General features: G+C 42.5%; 1 protein-coding gene across 1 annotated transcript in view; it reads right to left on the bottom strand.

Moving 5' to 3' along the window:
• slco3a1a (solute carrier organic anion transporter family member 3A1a) overlaps positions 1-21,513 on the bottom strand; it is a 42,611-nt gene extending 21,098 nt beyond the window's left edge. Inside the window, exons 1-2 of the mRNA XM_080475537.1 lie at positions 20,766-21,513; positions 12,033-12,489 (exon numbers count right to left, since the gene is read on the bottom strand). Of these exons, the coding sequence (XP_080331663.1) occupies positions 12,033-12,489; positions 20,766-20,924 (616 nt within the window). The 5' untranslated portion in view covers positions 20,925-21,513. The remainder of the gene's footprint in view (positions 1-12,032; positions 12,490-20,765) is intronic.
• Between the last annotated feature and the right edge of the window lie 1,265 nt (positions 21,514-22,778).

The raw sequence follows: 22,778 nt of genomic DNA on the forward strand, positions 1-22,778 counted from the left end.
ATCACTTACTTTTCCACCTTGTAGGTCAATAGCATTAAGCTACTTTAACTTGACATGCAGTAACTTAATCTTTGAGTCCAATTAACCTTGTGTCATCACACTATTCCAGGAAGCAGTAAAAGCCTTCATTAACCTAAATGGCAGCAGTATTAGATGGCTCTGACTTGACCGAGGTCCACTTACATTTGTTTCATTTAAGTCCACACTCCTAATTAATGATGCGTGTGCGCGAACCGGAAAAGCCCTGCGTAATACTAATTACCAGGGTTTTTACTTTGAAGCCGCTGTGAATCACTGTTGTTGAGCCGGCTCTGCGGAAAGGCCTGCAATTTCCAAATGTTACAGTAATGCAAAGTCTGCCTTCTGTTGCAGTAATAACAATGGCGGCCTGTCTGTGCCGTAAGATTACATAAACAGGCCGGGCATGTTTTCAAACAGGGTAGTGCGGTGGTGTGATGCTCAAAGGACTGGGCCCAGACTGCCAGCTCTGTGAGCAGCAGGTCAGCACAAGAGGACAGACACAAAGAGACAGAGGGAGAGGGTGGTGGAGAGACGATGCGTAGGAGGTAAGGTAACAGAGCAGAGCAGCCCAAACCACACAGCGGCCCGTTTGTAATCGGCCTCAGATGCTGGGGGAGAGAGAGAGGAAGCCACACAACGGTCCCAATTGTTGCGAGGCACTGTGGTAGGATGAAGGCAAAAGGGCAAAAGACCAGCGCGTATGTACTCTCTGCTGGAGAGCCACAGCTGCCCTATTGAAGCCGAGGAGCGCAGAGAGATGCGGGGCTCTTCCACAGCAGCTGGGAGCAGCTTCTTCAGCAGGTGCTTTGGCCTAATTATCAGGATGGAGATGCCAACAGCCTGTTTTTCCCTTTTTTTTCTACAGGAGCACGGGAGAAGCAGGCGCATCATACAGGGTGGATTGTACAATATCACGTCTGCCACTTGTTAAAAAGGAGCAGTAAATGTGCAACATCCAGAGGAAGAGAAGTTATGAAGATGGTGTTAAGAGGGAGGTGTTTGAGTTGAAACCAGACAGAGCGGAGCGGGCGACGGCTCAACACAGAATATCGAGGCAAATAGAAGCGTTGCACGATAAAATGTGGTTTAATAGATTTCCGATCAGGTAAAAATCTCACGATCAACGTGAAGCATCATTTGAGCAATTGAGCAAATGTCAATTTTGTTTTGAAAAAACATTTTTATGACTCAAAAAGTCTGATTCAGAGCTCAACTGCAGTGTCTGTGAATGTAAGTGAGCTCAATATGTCAGAATGATAACAGTGCATCACACACCTTTACAAATCAAGACTAAGAAACTCCTCATGTAAACATTTCAACTCAATACTTTGACCCTATATGTATTTTATATAAGTGGTGATAGTAGGAGTTATATCAGGGGGCTCAAACGTGTGGCCCGCAATCCAAAACTGGTCAGCTCAGCTGCCGAAGCTGGCCTGCAGAAAGACTGTCAAAGTGTAATCCTATCACAGGATTATCTCAATGTTTTGTTAAACGTTGAGGTTCCTGGAACTGAACAACAAATAAAAACAAGGCTTGTAACTCAGACCGGCGATGGTTCAGTAAAACTACCTTATGACTTGTGAAAAACAAGGATGCTAAATGCTGCAAAAATCCTGCTTTCTGAGAAACAGGATTTTACTGACATTATTCTGAAGTGACACTGGTAGGACTTACAACTGCATGTTCAACATTAATGTGAACATCATCAGGATGTATTTGTGTTTTTTGCAGTTAATAGAGAAAACTTTGGCTGCATGTATTTAAAGGTTATTTTACCACTTTGACCAAAAATTGAGATCAGACTGGACTTTATGCAGCCCCATGACACATCTGATCCGGATTAAGATTTCATTCAAGATATGAAATAATCTTTATTAATGAAACACTTCGGTTTTTCTGGGGTTTTTTGGTCAGAAATATTACAACTTGTAGTCGATACATTAAACTACGCTGACCGACTGTAATCACATTTCAGCGAATTAACAACACTGCCGGCTTTCATTTTTAATGAAGCTATTAACTTAGCTGTCATACAATTTTACAACTGAGTGTAACTGAGCATTAAGAGCAGGTGTGTTTAGCAGGGTTGTGGAGGAAACCGCGGTAGAATAACTAACATCAGTTTGCCACAACGAATGAATCAAATTTGACTGAATCAAACTGTTATTTATAATTACTACCTACCTATTGATCAGACTCCATTTAATTAGGCACTGTTATCCTTCACCCTCAGCCATCACTGATATGGGGATTAAGTGCTGAACATGCTTCGGAGTAATCCTAGGAGCCCACAGAGCTACCACTTACGCACCACTCAATCAATGAGGCTCGGGATTTGTGGCAAAGCCACGAGTGCACGGTGAATCTCTATTTCCTAAGCAAAGTCCTTGCCCAAGGTCAGGACTTTTCATACACTTTTCACAATGAGCTGCAAAGTGTGTGGTAACTCCAAGGCGGGGGGCTGACCATCAGAGGAGTCTCCCATTGATGTGATTTTTAAACTGTGTAATCTTTGATGATCAGGCCAGCACAGCACAGCCACAGCTGTATCCTTCACAGCAGAAGCAGAGGAGCGACTGAGCAGCTCAATCCCATAGTAAAAAAAAATAAATAAAAAAGGGGGCAGCTAAACAAGCAGCCGTTTCTGTAGCAACAGCTTTGCTGATAGTACTGTGTTTATGATGCGTCAACTCCCACCTCTTATCCCTATGCTCCTCCCTCAATGGATGACCAAAAAAAAAAATATCCTCTTTTTAATCAGCAGCGACAGAGCCTGACCCAGATTGCCTCAAGAAGACCGCCGGCCGGCAGGGCGAGGTTCACGAAGGCTACGAGAACTCAAAATACCACGGGCATGTTGAGGCCAAAACACCGGCTGTGATTAAAGAAGGATGCTACACCTTTCAGGCCATCTAGTCCCGTCTCCGCTGCTGCAGATGGCAAGCTGCCCCCCCCCGACCCCAAAAAAACCCCAAGCTGTTGGCAATAACCACAAGCTTCAGCAGACGGCTCTGGTGACACAGCCGGAGTTCTTCATATCTGTCATCCAGACATGACGCAAAATCACACAGTAGATTTGACCTATTTACTAGTAAAACTCTCACTTCCCCATTAAAACTGAGCATCACAAATCTACTGGACCAGAAAAGGGCTTTCAATAAACTTCGGTGGTCCTGTGAGATTCAGATTCTTCAGATAAGAAGCAGCCTGACTAGGAACGCCACTAACTTTCTCACAACCAACAGGCAGCTGTGTGGGAAACCATGTGTATAAGGATTACTTGAATCATTGGTTGAGAAGCATGGATTCACTGTTGTGTTACTCTTTTTTTTTTTTAAACAACTATCAGACAAGTATGGGGCAATTTCCCTCTCCTGATTAGCATCTATTCAGCAGCTTCACCTGCACCATAGATGTGACTACTCTTTACACCGGATGCCCGTTCTTCCATAACCAGGATTCAGACCTGTCTCCCCATAATCAAGCAAATTAACCTTTTTGTTGTCTTAAACTGATATAATACACTTTATTTCACTCTATTCTAAATGATCTCCTCACTTCCCACACATTTAGAGACAGTTGTTTTAACAGTGTTGATGTTACATCATGATAAACGTGGTTCAAACTAATCTTAGATATTCCATGAAATAGTTAATTATCTATTGGAATTCAAGTTGCATTTGACTTTATGCGAGAACTGACAAACGAGTGCATTAAATATCTTAATTTTCTTTTTTACGAGACAATTTCTTGAGCTTTATATGGCTGAGATTGTAATCCGCGAGTGTTTACAAAGGACGTAACTATTTTTATTGCAACAAAAGACATTAAATGTGCAGGAACAAATTGTTTCCAGTGAAAAGCCAAGCCTTTTTTCAACTGACAAAAGACTTCAAATGTTTAATACGGCTTTAAAATTTTCCACTTGAAGCAATAAAACTGAAATTTGAATCCATCAACACCTGATCACTAATTAATTCATTGCTTTCTGTGATGATGATATACACATACGATAAACCACTGTAAATGCATTTTCAATTTATCTGGAGGATTTTTTTGCCCTCTGTTTATTTAAAAGTCAAGTGAAAGGTCACATTAAAATGTCATGTCATCTCAGGTAATACCACGAGCCTTGAATCATCTGCACACCGCAGAGACTACAACCTTTATCATGTTTCAATGGAGAGAAAGTGACTTTCACTATATTCCAACAACTCTTTGATGAAACACATCAGTCGTGAGAGGACAGACTGCAGTAAAACTGGCACTGGAATGATTACAACACACTGCATTACTATCCCTGAAATTATGTACTAAATGTACTATGTACATGTGGATGCATTTATAGAGACATAAGTTCATATGTGTGTACGTCTGTATTTATATTTGTACGTGTATGGAGATATGTACAAGTCATGTGTGTATCACATATACGTGATATGTATAGAAGACATGTATTTGTAAATTATACATGGAACATACCTATATCTATATAAATAATTGCATATATAGTATAGAATGATGCATAGAAGTTTAATGATGATTACTATGCAAGATTATTTTTGGCCATATTTAATCGTTTTTGCTTTAACTTGGACATGTTTACAGTGAAGATTTAATTAATTAATAATTTGTAATTGTGCTAGTCGACAAGTAACTCTTGTTGATGGCTCCTTGTTTTAAAACTCAGTCCAATAGTATATAAATACAATATAATCAAGTTTTTATATGGAGGCCACATCTATGACATTATCAGAACTTGTTTGATGGAGTTCTAACTGGCCTGGGAGGCAAAGTTTAAACAGCTCTGGTCCTCATTGAAGTTCATGCACCAGCCTGAGGATAGTTTTTATCATCAGATAACTCTTTGCCAGGAGATCCTAGTCAGTTGTGCATGAAACACAGACGGCTCCTGAAGCCTGTTGTCATTTCCCAACTGAAGCCCCTGAAAAATCTTTAACTATTAAAAGTGGACAAATTTGCTCAGTATGTTTTGCCTCATCGCTGCTCTGCAGGCCTGAGCAATGACCTTATTAGAGTGGAGGAAGCAGAGCAGACTCCCATCATGTGACTCCTTCTGCTGCTGGGCAAAGTTGCTAATCAATCACACTGACTTGCAGCGTGAAGTGCGGAGCCTCCCTCTGCTCTGCACAGCGACAGATTTCCTCCTCTCCGGCTCTTTTACAAGACACGGATGCAGAGTATTTGGGTCTAATTGCTGATTAGCTAAGAGACAGCATGTTGTCGACCAGTTGGATACGAGATAATCTCGTGTCCGCTGCCCTCTCGACCCTCTAGGACCAGACTGAGAGTAACTAAGCAGGAGGTGGGCGCTACATCCGGGCCTGCAGCCCCACGCAGACATGATCTGTGTCGTTTGGCTCGCGGCACAGCATACGTTTGTGTCCCGTGACGCGCGCTGGAACGTCGCACACAGTTCCATACGGTGATGCGGACAAGCAGCCGTCGTTTGATGAGCATCTTCTGCGACGACATTCATCATCTTGAGATAAACCAAAATGCTGTTGCTAGGCAAACTCGGAGCGCAGCTTATTGCAGGGACGGAAAAACCCATTTAGAATCTAATCCTTCAAGATGACATTAACATGCGCTGAGTTTAAGTAGCTTATATAAACGCCCTGCTGCAGCAACTGTTTGGAGTCGGAGCATTTTAGCAGGAATGTTGACAAGTCTCTCGAGGATCCGTCTGAGACCCTTGTCACTGCAACTATTGCCATCAGGTTTTTCCTCACTAAGTCTAAAGTTAAATCTATTCCTGCAGAGCCGAAATGAATGTAAAATAATGAAATGTGTCTTCAACGAAAGCTACGCATGTAGGTTTCATGCTAGTGAAAGATCCTGCAAAAGCATGAAAAAAAAAAAAAAAAAAAGAAACTGTTATTGGGAGAAAAGTCCAGAGGCTTAAAAGACTATTTTTATGCTGAGCCACGTGGCCATCTTTTTTTTATGTTGTGGCTGAAGATGCTGTAAAAAAAAAAAAAAAAAAAAAAAAGTTTTACCCACAGCTTCTAGTGCTGCTGTTTGGCTGAAAGAGAGAGGAAGGAGAGTTCAAAGCACATGTCTGCTACAGGCACTCACACCAGCTTGTGTCCACCAATAAAAAGCAGAGGGATTTCACACAGTGCACTCTCGGGCTGCTGTCTGTCACTGCTGAACGACACTGAAAAGCCCAACTGAAATCTTAATGACTCACTTCTGTCTGCAGGCACAACTCATGCTGGGTTAAAGATGCACTTATTAAAATGAAGAGGGGATCGTCATCAGAGATGCTCCAGCAGTATTTAAGCAGTTGAAGTTGTACATGTGTTTTATTAAGTGATGAGCTGATAATATTGGTAAGAGAAAGAACAAAGTGAGCGACTTATTGCATCACAAGTGCATCAGAGCGAGCTTGCCAGCAAAAAGACATGTTTGTTTCTTGGTATGTCACAAGCGTATAAACAAATATGACACATGTCCTTGTTGACTAAGGAAGAAGCTCTTTAACCCATTTGAAGGACAGCAAATCTCTTCTGTTTAGTTGCCGCAAAAAAATGTCACAGTGCTAACTGGACATGGACAAAAACATTTACTAACTGGGGGAGATGTGGCCCGACGACAAATTATCAGCATCTCGGGAAATAACCTCAAGGTGAAGAGTGAGCGCTTTGGATTTAAATGTATAGATACAATGTACATGTATGGGGTGTGACTTGTGTGGACGAGGATGTGGATCGTCTATCCCTCTCACCGCGGATATATTTTTATCTTCAGTGGGGTTAAACTCTATCCCCCTTCATCATGCATAAAGCTCCTTCATCATGTATCTTCTCAAGGCGGAAGAAGCTTCTTGGGTCATACGTTTTGAACAACTTTTAGTTTCGCTGCTAATATTGAATTCTTGACTTCTTTTTAAACCTCGAGCCTGTTTTTAGATGTGCATCGATTTGTATGTTTACTGGCCTGTGTGATCACCACTCAGATGTCATTGAGCACCGAAGTACAGCAGAAACTTTCAGAAGGTTTTTATGTTCATTTGGAGGGAAAAACATCCACATTTCACCGACATTCAGGTAAATTTGATTGATTGACTTGACATGATGAGTCCCTCCTCATGTTGCTGTGTCCACACATCTTCCCACTAAGATATGTGAAAATTAAGTCATAACAAGAGATCGTGAAATTACCTAAATCCCAAACCATTGTTTTCATCATACAATAAAGTATTCTGTCCCTTCAGAGCATTGTCAATACAAGAATTTGTTACAAATTCAAATTTCTCAACAACTGTTTTGGAAAATATTGACACATCCAAAACCAATGAAATTCATCATGTCATACTCTAACTACATTTTGCTTTAGCTCCATCGAATAATCTGGCTTATCAACACTCACCTCGAAATACTGATCAGCAAACGTTAGCGTGCTTACATACAAAACTAAAATCAATAAACGTTTTGAACATTTTGCACGCAAAGACTAGACTTTGCCCTCAGTGGAAGTCAACGTGAGGAACGGTAGGTAACACTACAAAAATAGATTTAACACCTTTATTAAACCTATGCTCTTTGTATATCCATTATGCAAAAAGTTCACGTGTGGAAATCTGAGGGATTTCACAGATGAAGCGCTGACCTGATGTGATTAATTGATGTCATACTTTCACCCTTCCCATATATGCACTGTCTCGCTGGCACCACATACTTTACATTACAGTTTAATGAAGGAATCCTTGGCTGTTTAAAAGCTTCTCAAACCTAGAAAGGCAGCTGGGTGAAGTTCAGTGTGTGCCGTTCCACCTCGGCTCTAAGCCCTTCAATGTGTGTCCTGTACAGTGTATTTATGCAGTCGGGGGTCCAGTGGGAAGAGCCAGAATTAGCAGTGGATAGTGAAAGGTCATAGAGCAGTGGGAATGCAGATCCTGTTGACGCAATCTGTCCAGTCATATTTATTTCCTTTGGCCTGTGATGAGCGCCTACGTCTAGACTTGGGAAGCGAACCAATACAACTTCATCCCAAACAAGGTGATGTCTGACTGTGCATTTAAAGTTTGATGACGGCAAAGGCACTCGATCTGGAACACTGAACAACTTCCCTTTAAGAGGAACATGTAGCACTTGCCCAAACGAATCTAAACAGTGACAGTGAGCACATCTCGCCCCAAAAAGAGAGAAAGAGCTCTATGAGGAGCCACAGCAGATTGTGTTTTAGAGTTGTTCAAACAGCAGTGAGACATGTCTGCAGCAGTATACACAGTATAATCAAGCAGCTGGAGCCTTTGGAGGAGTTGTTTTTCACAGGCCTGCGTGGTATGCATGTGCGTCCCGGCCCACACAGACCCACCTCATGGCTGGCTGGTTGGCATTCCTGCTTCACTCTGTAATTATGGCTCTTCTCCAGGCCTCTCGGCTATGCACTCTGAGCACCACTGCACTGTTGCAGGGCGGGACCTGCCTCCTTCAAAGGCGCACACTTTTCACCTGTGCATTTTACTCAAGAGTCTAATTGTACGATCCCTCGTCGCTGGGTGAAAAGAATGCTCCGACAACAGCAGCAGGAGTCGGGTTGTGTTGAGGCACAGAACAGCCTCTGTTACATACAGTCATGCATCTTTAATCGGGGTTAACCACATATCTAACCCCGCACGAACGTTAAAACTGTAACATACTGAACAAAACGTAAACAGAACTTCTGCCTTGTAATGCTGACGTGTACGTGGCACACCGCATGTTGCAAGGGGTGTTATTTGGTAGTGTGAAAATGAGACCGCACTGTAAGCAGAAGGACGTTTCACTGTACGTGCTAATATGACAAGTCTGTGTGGAGCTGGGTTAAGTTTCAGCTCCCAGGCCGGAAAGGTGTTTCCTCTCAGATTTCTAACAGACCCTTCTATAAATCTTTCTCAAATACGTCAAGAACGATGGCGGGAATTCACTGTGGGCAGTACAGTGGTTGAAGTGGTTATCGACTGTGCCTCAAATTGAGAATATCGCTGGTTCAAGTCAAGTTAGAGGCCTTTCAGTGTGCAGTTTGTACAGTATGTTTTCCCTGTACATGTGTGGAGTTTCTCTCGTCCACTTTGTACATTTGATGCCCGTAGGTCGTGGACAGGCAGCCTCTCCAGGGTGTTTCTGGTTGATAAAGTCAGCTGAAAGCACCTCTAACTCACTGTGACCCTGATCTGGATTAAGCAATATTGAAGATCAATGGATGGATTGATTCTATAATATTTTGCAAAACTATTAACCACACATGGAAAATTGGCTCTCGCTTGAGACAGCAACACAAAGCGCATTTAAAGCAGATCATCCTGTGGTGGCGTTGTGGCCTCCTCATAACCATCCTCATAACCATCCTCATAACCATCCTCACAAGAAATGAAAAGTCCAACATGAGCAAGAAGCCAAAGCTGAATAAAACCTGTTGCGATATTGCAGGAAATCAGTAAATATCTGGCCACATCAACTCAGTGTTACAAAACAATACTTTGCTTCAGTGCTGCAACAATGTTTATGCTGACGTAAGATGATGAATAATCCAAATACAAGCAGTATATGAAAGGAAATCTCAGAGAAATTTAGACAATCTCTGCCATTCATGCAAGCTCGGGGCACATGACATGCTTGCAGCAGAAGGATTAGGACGATCAGCTGAGCACGACTCAATACCACATTGTTCCTCGCTGCTCACCGCTTGTTTTCCTCCAACTCTCCTCGCAGCTTATCGAGGACGACAGAACCAAATCTCCCCTGCCCCTTATGGCAGCCAAACTTCAATCATTCACAGCCCACTTCCCAACGCTAACCCCTAACAAGCCACGGCACAATGGGGCAAAATTGTCAAAGCCTTTTTCATGGCACTGTGTCAGGATCTTTATTGTTTCCAACAAAGCTCAAGGTGCTTATAGTAAAAAGAAAACAGCTCAAGTACGGGACAAATAAACACAATGACTGGCAATTAAGAAAAATCTGCTTTGGGCCTGAGATTACAGAGCCACACTGACGCCTTTGTTTACAGACCACATCTGTGCTTGGGTGACAAAAGCCAGCCACACACAGCACGCTGCTGCGTGGACGCGTCAGGAAGGGTGTGTGCCAGCCTGAACTCATCCTACATTCAGCCTGTCATTGTCTCTGCTCCACACTGATAACAAGCATCGCACACTGTACAGACACATCTCATCCACTCCATCAAAGCTTCTTGCGGCAGTCTGGAGGACAAGCTAAAGGCCCAGTCAAAACAAGGAAAGCTCCGATTGCACAGGTTTGATGCTGTGGTTCACAAGTTGAAAGTGTTACTTGGGAGTTTTTTTGAGATACTGGGAGACTTTGGAAACAGGCTTGGAGAGCATCAGTGATCAGTCATCTTAAAGATCAGTGATGGTATACTTATCCTGAACAGAGCCAGCTCATAGTTTCAATAGCTTAACTTTAGGCATGCATACGTCTACTTTCACACTTTTTATGATATCTAAAAAAATGTAATCTACCAGAAAACAGAGATAGCCCCTAAAAGTTTAAGCTATATTGGGAAAAAGGATAGAAGCACTCACTTATTTTACAGCTTTTGGCAATTTGACCACCATAAAATCTAAATAATTTCAATGAATTAAACTGTCACACTGTTGACGTGAGGTTCAATGATCATGCTGACTAAACAAAAAACATATCCCATGTAAAAAAAAAACAACAAAAAAAAATACACGTGCAGGTAAGTACACTTTCTTAAATTCAGATAGGTCCCAAAATAGAGCTTCTCTCTGTATACTGAAATAGAACTAGATATATCACAGCAAAACCCTTTTGTGTATCAGATTTTTGCACTGAATGCACTTTGAATGCACCTTGAAAACCCCAAAGAGCCACATCAGCAGCATCACGCCTTTGAAAGGGGACTGAGCAAAGCAGACACATTTCAGCCGCATCTTGGCCCCTTCGTCTCTTTAACTTCAGTAATGGAGATTAAAAAGCTCAGAGATGTGCTCACCTAGCACTCACGTCAACGAGCCTCGAGCGTCGAGCAAAGGGACATGATGCACTACAGAGGAGAGTGCACGCATGCTGTGTTGACTCAAACTATACAAACACCTGATGGTGATGAACAAACACCCCTGTAGTTGACTTCACATTGGACCAGTTTGAGCGGCTTCCAGAAATCAGTGTTTGAGAACACTTTGGCCTCATTTATACGACAACGTTTCATGTGACAACTAATCTGCAAAAAAAAAAAAGAGGGCTTTTACACTGGAGCAGTGGACACACTGACAACGATGTAGTTAGTATGCCAGGCCCACGGAGGGTGCTCTCGCTTCTTTTTGTAATTAAACCACACAGATGTGCGCAGAGAACAATGCGCTATAAACATGAACAAAATCGAGAGAACCCGAAATTCGTATGGACTGATGACGAATCAGATGCCATCAGGGGTGAGTCTCAACTATTAAACTATCGATATGGACTAGAAAAACTAGAAGATGGTCTACGAGTCATACCAATACAGGTCTGCCATGTTTGTTTACAGACGCATGAGGGGAGGAGGGGGGAGAGATAGAGAGATGCACATGCACAGTAACGACGCTTTGTCGCCTCCGGCAGCCTCTGCTGCACCAAATTGCGACCGCGAAAGAATCTTTCCACCTTGGGAGCCGGTATGAAAACTTGGCGGATACAGTGGATCCACACACCTGTGTCGTGTAAAAGGACCCACCCCCCCTAAAAAGTGAAGAAAGTTTTGCGGATAAACAGGGCGTTATTTCAACTGGAATAATCATAATTTTTCCACTCATTCTTCTCTTTTTTTTCTTTTAAAAGACAATTTGGTCAAACCAAAATTCGCCATTTCTGAATCTTTTATCCACAACTCCGCAAAAGCATGCAGGAAAAAATTACCATTGCAAATTTGTAATCAACATTATCATGGTTAGATTTTGCACTTAATCTGCAAACTTTCGTACATACTGTATCACACGGCAGTGGTAATCCAACAGATGACTTATAGCATTGGCTCACCTATATAGAGTGACGAGTCCTTCTTCTTCACGTGATCATCGATGTAGGAAACCCCCAGAGGTTGCACCGGTGTGGCTCCGATCCCAAGCAGGACCTGGGCGCCAATGAGCAGCAGGTACATCATGTTGGTGTTGGTTCTGTTGGCGCACACAGCGTCCTCGGCCTGCTGGACCAGCGCACTGCTGCTGTTTGAGCAAATGTCCCGACCCACGTCAGTGCTCGAATTACCCCTAATCTCGTAATGTTTGGTCAGAAACTCTGGCAAAGCGGACAGGAAAGCGCCGAGTGCCATGACGATGCCTCCACAGCCAATCAGATGGGGCCGATGTGCCTTGGCCCCGAAATAGCTGACGAACAAGATCAGCGCCAGGTTACCGATCTCAAAACTGCTGGCAATCACTCCAACGTCAGCGCTCTGCAGGTTGAAGCGCCGCTCCAGTGTGGTCAGCACGCTCACCTGTAAACAACGGGGCAAATCATATGAAAGATTCAGAGTGAAGTTATGCTGCTGTGAAGGCTTTCAAATTTGAACTTATCTTCATCTAACACCAAAACTACTAGCAGGGGCTTTATTTGAGAACAGACGCAACTCTGTTATAGTGATTTGGTTATAAAAATGCATATAATAATAGTTAATAATAAAATTTCACTGGTGTTTTGCAGAACATTTCTTTTTTGCACCCGGTGCAGCATCGTGGTGGACCACAAGCAGATGACTTCACCGAACAGACACTTTTCCACCACAAACCCCCAAATGGACAACCTCATTAAAGCAACACATGACCGTCACTCAAGCCCCAATGTACGAACTTTACAGACGATGTAGCTTACATGCTCTCTTGCAGTCACACTGGTTTGAGAATGAAAATCATCAATAACTCATTCCTTTAGTGCCTTATTTTTTCATAAATAAAAATAAATCATAAATAAAGGATATTTTTGTAATGGCTGGTTTGGATCTTAATTGCACAAAGTGTATACAGGTATGTGTGCCCTGTGATCTCCAGGTGACTTGTTCAAGGTGAGCTCCTCGTCAGCTGCGATCACTTGGTTAAGCTACAGGAAACTGATAGTGGTGGAACTGATTTGCATTTACTTACATTGAGAGAAGGTAACAACAAAAGAAGGGCAAGACATGAAAACAGTATGGACACTTATTAATACCATGTGTAACAGATGTCATCGCAAAATGCATCCAGACATAGATCGCACATTATTATTGGGCATAAACAGAGTCTGTATTCAATTCCATTAGATCTGCGTTGGAACGGATCGTGTGCACTTTCACCATCATCTGTTTAAACAACCTTCTTTCCACTGGAAGGTCCTAAATGATGAGCTGTTCAGATGTTCCACACTGTAGCTCCTCCCTAATAACAGGCCTCTGTTTCTGATTAGCCAGGCACAGCGACATTTATTTTGGCGGCTTGCAGTCAACACGACTCATCACGAGCGCCTCTCTTACACCAGCTGCCATCCACACCAGAGGCAGTGCCAACAAGTAACTTCCAGAGGAACCAAACATGGTGGGGAGGTCATCTGGCTGACACAGTTGATCAGATTCACTGGTTAGTGATCAAAACTGTAGATACACATTTGTTATCAGGGTATGCAAAGAAAGACAAAAAAGACTTGTGAGACAGTTGTATGCCATAAAACATTCAAATGGACAGCATTATATTAGCAATACTCTTATTAAATCCGAATGAATGTGATAAAGTGAAGTGAGGGCATGTTTGCTTGTGATATGTGGGAACAGTCTCTTCCTGCGATGTGAACCAGTGTCACAGTAAAGATGCTATTTATAAACTTGGCACAAAGTGTCCTTGAGAGGCCACCACATTTTTCCATTTCTCAACTGGCTTGTTTAAAAAGTTTTGATGGAGCTCTGAAAAAAGGGCAAAGATCCTAAAACCTAAACACACTCTTAAAAAAAAAATAAAAATCTTTTCTAGTAGATTTTACAACAACATCATCCAGTTTGTGGTTTTGCTTTTTTCCATTGAATACTTAATTATACACAGTTTTAAATACACAGTAGGTTTAGGTTTATAAGCTGTTTGAGTACAAGGAATTGTCATTGTGCTGCCAGAAGCTCACCCTCTTTGTTACATGGCTGCAACATGTAACAAAGGTGTCTGCCTGGAAAAACCCCATTAAAAACCAACTTAATGTGAATTTAGAGCAACATCTAAAATACACAGGTACCCTCGTACAAGTTCTTTTTTTTTTTTCATCTGTCTATGAAGACTTTCTCCAACTTAGAGGCCACAGAGGAGGGAGCTGATCCCAGCTCCAATCGGGAAGAAGAAGAGTACATTCACAGAGAAAAATAGTGTCCAGACAAAAAGAAAAACATACACGCTCGGGGAGAACGTGCAAACTGCACACAGAAAGACGGGAATTGGTTCAAGAAATGAAAACAAAAAAACATGTAAGAAATTCAGCACTGAGTGACTAATATTCATTAAATATTCATGATGTTCTTTTCACACATTTTGTTGCACTCGGCATCTGTCAGTTCACACATTACATCTAAGAAATACACTGCCTGTGACTGAGAGGCGACACATTCAAGGAAGGACTAATACAACTCTTGTCTAGACATAGTGTGACGCTCAACTCCCTGCAATTTCATCAAGAGACCACTCCCATCAGGATAGATATAGTTCAAGGTTGGTTACACATTAGCAACTTTTTACTAATTTGCAGTGACTCGCCGACTATGCCATTTGTATGCCAACTACAGCATGACAAAAATGCAGGATTCCTTTCGCAGGAGGGATCAAACATTCAGATAGAGTTTACGTTCTTCTGTCAAAATTACATTGTAGGGCTGATAAATAACTTCTGCTACACTTGAGGTATTTATGCTGATTATTGTTGCCCTGTTTGATCCCAAAGTTGATGCACACAGTTTGGAATGTCACCGTCAAAAAGAAAAAGAAAAGAAGAAAGTTTATTATATAATTATATGCTTTGTCACACGAGTTTAAAAGAAGTTGTTTTCTGTGACTTTTAGGAGTCTGAAGAGACAGCAGGTCATTCCTGCAGCTGCTCTGAGCACAACTGCAGTCATTCCTTCACTATGGATCAAAGTGCGGGGAGGATGATTGTTCATGCCAGAGTCCTTCAGTAAAGTTCAGTGGATGGAAAACTTCAGAATGAGTCAAAGCTTTTCTGCCCTTACGGTGTCTCTTTCTCACAAATACAAACACATTGAATTGGTTACATTCATGCTGGCCGACTCCGCCCGGCTGCCACATGATCATGAACATCATCTCATTATGCTTTTAGAGACAACACCAACCTGTTGACACCGCAGCTTTAGCTCCACACAGATATCATCGCTGCAATCGAGCAGCACAGGGAGGAGAGTACTCATTATCCAATCCAATCAGATCTCATCCTGTTATTGAGGGAGGTAAGTGAACGTGTGTGACTGACAGCTTGTGTAACAGAAACCCTCGGGATGATTTATGTTCCTGTGCGCAGGATCAACATGTTTGTGCTCTCCCTTTCTGGCTTTACCATAAAGCTTTCCAGGAGGATTTAAAAGAGCACAAATTACATAGGAAAAACTGAGGAGAAAGCATACTGGTCATCAGCCACAGCCGCATTTAACCCCAAATCACAACCCAGGCCTCTGGAAATGTCTAATCTGTTGCACGGCAACAAAACAAACCTTGTCATGCTGCCCGCCACAGCAGCGAGCCTTGTATGAGCACAAGGAATCCCCAATTTCACAGTCCATACAGGGGTCCATACACTCTACATATGGAGACAGATAACACTGCATGTGGCTGTATTATCAGCAGGCAGAAGGGAAAAAAGCTGCTCACTGCTGACATTCACTTAAGGACATTACGGTTTTAGTGCTAATGTGAAAGTGCTGAAATCGTGCTATTTGTGATGGCACAGCAGCTGTTTATAAGTAAAGCGTCAGTTATTTAGAATAATTTCCTCTCAGTTTTACGAGGTGTAACTCACTGAAGGTTGCGGAAGGTTACATAAATGTACTTTAACTGCACTGAATGAGCTTTCTTTAAGAAAGAGCGTGTGTAGAAGAAGACAATTCTCATCATGGGTACACAATTTATTTCATGTTGTTTTAGAACGTGACCTTCATGCTGGCAGCATACAAATCACCAGTTCAATTCCAGGCTGTCTGTGCAGTGTTTCCTCTAGGTAGTTTACCTCAGAACTTTGGAAACTTTAATAAAATCAATAAATAAATGGAGCAAAAAAATTGTTTTATCCTACCCCCCACAAACACCAGATATTTTTGAAAAAATAGACCTTAAATGGTGCATTCTAATGCATTGTGGAGTACTAAATACTACATTGTGACATGTGATAAATTGTGAGACCAGTTGATAATGAAGAAACCAAACATGAAACATGTTATGGGAGAAACATACTTATTTAATAATCGCACTACTGGTTTTGGCCCACAGGCCTTATGTTTGACTGAAGTGACCTTCACGGCAGCGACGTGCTGCAGGAGAGGCTGTCCACTCATTAAGGTGCGTTAACAGTCAAAGGGTCCTCTCGTCCGAGGTTCTACTGCACACATATTTTAGACGGCTTTGAGCAAGCTGTGCGCTATTTTTTTGGCTGTCTTTTTGGAAAATTGATCGTCCAAATGACGGCTGGACAGCTCACTGCCTAAAACTGTGCACTGAAATAGACCTGTCGCTACTTAAACTGGTTTTCGAAGCCAAAATGCTGCCTGTCTTCAGTCTCGGCCACCGAGCGCACCCCGCCCCCTATTGGAGGACGTGCTCACAAGTACAGGACTCTGCTGTGAAGCGGGAGACTGAAGTTAATCAGTGACTATACATTTTCTAGAGGTGCGAATGTGTGTTTGTCCATCTGTAATGAACCGTGACCTGTCCAATGTGTAACCTGCCTTCACAATCAGCTAATATCAGCTCCGTGCCACTGCGACCCTCGGTTGGATAAAGTGGTATAGAAAATATCGATTTTATGCACAGGAAAATGAAGGTAGACCATTTTCTCTTGAGCCAACACATTTTAGTCTTGCCACAGAAATATCAAATAAATGAAAGACAGTACATCCTTTTCAACCTGCATTTAGTTCATCATTTTGTTGACGACTGCTCTCTGAATGGTTTCTTTTTTAGGTAAACGTGCGGAAAATCTGGTTTTGCAAGAGGTTTTCTTTCTGTTACAAGTTAATTCTTTTCCTCCAGGGATGCCTGGGCATGCTCACACAGGATTGATGTCATTGGTACAATGTATAATATCACATTTACATCAGTGGGACTGAAACAAACGTTTTCAATTCGTGTATTTGTTCTCAGTAGCACTTATGCATAAATTACCCCAAAACCCCCAAAACTGACTGACGCCCATAGAGAATTACGCATGTGTTACAGGTCTGGTTCATGGAAAATGGCAAGGTTGCCGAACAGATCTGGCCTCTCTCTCCTGATTTTTTCCGTTTTGCAAAGCTGAGACAAGTGCAGCTCAGATTCGTGTGTTGGCCGCACTTTGCAGCTCAAGATCTGAAGGGTCAGACGTTTGCGTTAAGAAAAGACGCTACTATCACTAAAAGACTGTCACAACTCTCAGATGTTGCCTGTACATAAGATATATACAGCATCTACCAGGATGTAATACTTCTTGTATATCATTCACTATCACAGTTAGTCAGCTATTAAGAGGTTTGAGCACTTTGAGATGTTTGTTGATGTGATTTAGCGCTTTACAAATAAAATTGAATTGAATTGAATTGAATTTGGACAGAATGAAGGCAAACAAAACTCATGACAACGTGCTTAGATGTCTAAAAATCATACAATTGCTAAATCCCCTCTATTGTGATAAAAGAGTCTCCCTCTGGGATTAATAATGTGTTTTCTATTCTATTCTACTAGTTTGGCCAGTATCAGTGACTGAGCTGCTGGCCCATTAAGTAACAGTTCCACATATGAAGCTTTTCATGAGCAGCTGATTACCAATAAAAGAATTGGATTTTTTTTTTTTTTTTGTGGTATCGCTCTTTGGGGCAGAGATGGCCTTGCGGTTAGGAGAGTTTACCAGTTCAAAACCCACAGTTCACCACTGTGGGTCCTTGAGCAAGGCCCTTAACCCCACAAAACTGCTCAGGTTGAATCAGGAAGGGCCAAATCAAACGTGATCACAGACAGATTACCTGATCCACTCCAGGTGGAATCAGCCGAGACAGCAGTGAAAAGTCTCACTTTAAACTAAGAACTTTTCCATTTTCAAACTATTGAATGAACTATTGAATGCAAGTGTAACACACTTCGCCTCACTGTGTTTGACCTTGACGGGAATGGTGATCAGTCCAAGGATTACTCTGCCTTTGCTAAGGGTCAGCTAGTATTGGCTCTAACCTCTAACCACCCTAAATTGGCAGTATAGACGATGGATCGAGAGGTGCAACCTAATCATTAGAGTAAAGTGTACGTATTTTGATGCCGGTTGTAAAATTTCTGGCCCAACGGTGACAATAAAATATAGCTACGGCTCATCCTTCCACTATGGAATAGCCACCGGAGCTCAGATCCACTTCAATGGTAAACCGAGCTCAGCGAATGCCTGAAACTAGAAAAGAAGCCAGCAGGTCCACAGACAGACACCTGTGTCTCTGCTCTGCTGTATGTATTTGTGCAGGTTAAAAGTCGAGCTGCTAAATCAGGGCAAGCAGCACTTTGCTAAGTGTCTTGTACAGTAAGCGGCTCACAGAAAGCAACGAGGCCATGATAGTCCACTTTTGTCACTCCGCTGCCAGCAAACACTCTTAAGCGCCATCATCCAATCAGAGATGCCACAGTCGCTCAAGCAGGTCGACAGCAGTTCGTCAGATTGTCACTGCGCCAGGACCGAAAGTCCTGTAAATTCATTCTGTTGATCTGACAGACAAAGGCAGGACAAAAAGCTGCATGTGTTTGTTTAAGGCTTCCTCTCACTTCCAGGTCTGGGCTTCATTTATTGTTTGAACAGGTGTCCATAATGAATGCGACATATATCAGAACTGCCACTTTCAGTTGTACAACATAAAAAAAAAAGTTCCTCTTTCTTTTTTTATTCAAACTGACTTTGAGTCGTAACAGCGTGGTGTGCCGCTGCTCGGAGCTGCAGGATTCTTGATCCTCAGCAGGTCCAGTAACAGGGAAGATAAGATGTTCCACTCCAAATATGGCTGAGGCATTTTGCAAAGGATTTAGTCTATTAATTGGGAATGAGCGTAGGAATCAGCAAGAATCTGGGAGAATAAACACGGCTAATGTCGAAACTAAATGTTCACAGCGGTTGCCCGAGGCTGTGAAGCTCCTCTGGGATGCTTCGGAAGGAAAATTTCAGGGCACATCAGGGAGCTTTGTTGCAAAAAAAAAAAAAAAAAAAAAGTTGCTGTGTGCACTGGATTTGTTTCTAACATTCCTAACAGTGTTAGGAATGCCTATCACTATTCATCAAAATATCTCATTATAAACGTATTTGAGACGCTACAAATGTGTACAAAATAGAAATGAAAATGCATAAAACTAAAAGATCAGGAGACAAGGGGACTGGAGAAGGGCGGTGACCTCAAATGACATTTCATATTTTGTCGTTGTTCCAATAGGTTAACAGTGTAAATATGTCTGCTAAACAGCCCCACTTTAGGCACATTGTGAGTCATATACAAACATATGGAAACAGATTTTAATGTAGACGGGGGTTTTCAAAGTGTGGGCGGTTTAAACAAGACACCCAGCCCTCACACTGCACATACTTTGGCTCATGCCATGAAGTATTTAGTTTTTTAGTTCAGTGTCTGACTTCATTATCTTTTTTCATATCACAAGAAAATATTGTTACTGAAACATTTTTAGGGATCAGCAGTCAGTAACAAAAATTACTTGCCATGCTAGTTAGATATTACTATATAGTATGTAACTGCCAGAACTGTCCCATTTATGATTTTAGACTGAGTATTGGGTGGAGGGGGGGGGTTATCGCTTGACTGACATTTAAGCTTGAATTCGTCAGGTACAATCCTTCTAAATATGTAAAAATTACATTTCATTAGGACTTTGCATACAGTAAATGGTAACTGACATGGTGGGGTTCGAGAAGTCTCACGCAAAAAACAAGTTGTGGAACATATTTTAGAGAAGACCAGGGGTTTTCAAAGTGTACCAGGGTTGAACAACTCTCCAAATACACATGGTTTGGCCAACCAAATAGACATTTATGATTGACTGCTGGACTTCCTTACCTTTTTCACATTATAGGATGTTGTTATTGATGGGATCAATAGTCAATAAAAAGCATCACTCACACCAGTTGGAATAGTTTACCTTAAAGATCTGCTATGTTTTATATATAACCAGCAACTTACCAAAATGTTCCACTCACGATTTTTCCCGAAGGAGTAATGAGAGGGAGGCTTTGACCTTGAATGACATTTTGGTTGTGAAATAGTCTTTTATTACAATCTTAAAGATGTTAAGATCAAATATATTTCCTGCTAAAAGGAGAAAGAGGGAGTTTTGGTTGCATTCTGTGGAAACTACTGCATGGCCGGATTGAGTTGTGCCAAATGAGATGAATTACCAGATAAACACATGGAGATATTCTTATTGTAATGACTAACAGGGGAATGTGACTCCACAGAGGAGAAAGGTCCCGGTTTAGTTTAGTTTTTTTTTTTTTTAAAGAAAGAAAAAGAGCAGCAGAAACCCTGTGAGGACTTACCAGGTACGCTCCCACGGTGCCCTGTGCCAACATGAGGGCGCATTCCGATATCAAGAATATCTTGATATTTGAGAAGCAGGAAGACTTTTTGCGGGGACCGTCTCCTTGTAGCATGTCCCCGCTGCTCCGGTCCGAGCCCCGGTGCTTCTTCACCTGCATGGTGCCGCCTCTTCTTCCGCGGCACTGCGAGGCGAACCGTAGCTCACGGGAGGACGACCCGCGGGGAGAAAGACGAAAAACAAGAAGAAGAAAGAGGGAGACACTGTGGCAGGTACAGTGTTTCGCTTTCCAAAACGTCCCCCCCCCTCCTGAAGGCTACATCCGCGGCGCTGCCTCAACAAACCGTCCGTCCCTACATCCAAACTCCGCGGGGCTCCGTCGGCCGGCTGCTCCTCTACACATCGCCTCCCGGCCGGGGCGCCGGTACGGCTGGACGCACATTTCTGTCAAATCGCATGTTTTCCGCCGCAGAGAGCTGGGGGGAGTGCTGCGGCGGTTGAAGGTGCTACTTCAACGGTTTCCCCGCTCCTGTTTCCTCTTCTCCTCCAACTCTCACCGCTCCGGACCGTCACGGTCCTCCACAGCCCGGCGCGTGCTGCGTGTCCGCGCGCTCCCTCCTCCCTTCCCTGCTCGCTCCCTCCTCCTCTTCTGTGAGCACGTGCACGGCCCGAGAGGCGGCATTAAGCGAGGGGTAGTTTAGAGGCGCTGCAGCGTCACAACTTTAGTCAACTTAAAACAACTCCTGTGTGTGCGTGTGCGCGTGTCATAGCAATTTCAGACTAACTTTACAGGTTACATCAGTGGTTCCTGCTTAGCGAGAAGCTCATGTGTCCAAATTCTGTGTGGAGCTGGAATGTTCTCCTAATGTGTGTGTTTTCCTCCATCCATCCATCAATCTTCTGACTTATATCCCGATCAGGGCAGCAAGGTTAAAACTAATCCCAGCTAACTATGGGTGGTGGCAGGTTAGACCCTGGACAGGTCACCAGTCCATCAGAGAAGGTGCAAACACCTCATACACCATGGTCCAAAAATATGTGAAGTTAATTGGTGACCTGAAATTTCCCCAGGTGTGAATGTGGGTTTGTCTCTCTGTTGGCCCTGTAAGGGACTGGTGACCTGTCCTGAGTGGATGCTGCCCTTGTCCATATTTAGCTGGGATTGACTTTTGCACCCTTCTACCCTGACCAGGGTGGAGTGGACTAGAACATAGACGAGTTCATAGATCAGTGATTCTCAGATGGTGCGCACCTGAAAGGATGAAGCCATCGAAACTGAAACAGCATTTAGACCTACATTCTGAAACTGCAACTCAGTCGGGCTAAATTTTATTTCATATGAGTGCAAGAAAACACAGTGGAACATTTCAAAAAGGACAAAGTTACTGAAGCAAAGATATTATTTGGTTTTAATTGAAATGCAGTCGACTGAACGAAAAATGTTTGTAAAATGGATTATTTAACTCCCAGCTTAGTTTTTTTTATTGGTTTTGTTTTTGTGTATGTTGGTCTTGTGTAACACATTTGTTTTGTCTATTGCAGGCTGCAGACTTGATGTTATATAGGTCACAAATCCAGAACATTTGAGATACATTAGCCTAATGAACGGGCCCTCCCTACTTGCGGGACTCCGACTGAGAATGTCGCCTGAATAGTAGACAGATGTGGCAACGTTTTAAAAGTTAAATGAAGTCTTTATACCTGAAAAGTATGGTGAACTTGTAGTTGTTCAAAGTTGAAGGAGTTGAACATTAAAGGGAAGCTGAAGGGTTTTCGCATTCACTTCAATGTTAAAAATAATTTCAAAAAGTTTAAAAAGAGGTTTAAAAAGGTGAACGTTTTAAAAGTTGAATTGCTTCAATTGGTGAAGATTTTAAAGAGGTAGGCTATAGGCTGAAGGATGAAAAACAACTTCCATCCGTTTCCATGGGAAAAAAACATTTTAGAAAAGTAAAAATATTCTAAAAAGTTGAAAGAAGGAGGAGTCTGGTTTTTATCCAGTTCTGACCGTTCT

The sequence above is a fragment of the Lipophrys pholis genome (genome assembly GCF_963383615.2).
Source record: "Lipophrys pholis genome assembly, chromosome: 11".
Classification (NCBI taxonomy): Eukaryota; Metazoa; Chordata; class Actinopteri; order Blenniiformes; family Blenniidae; genus Lipophrys; species Lipophrys pholis.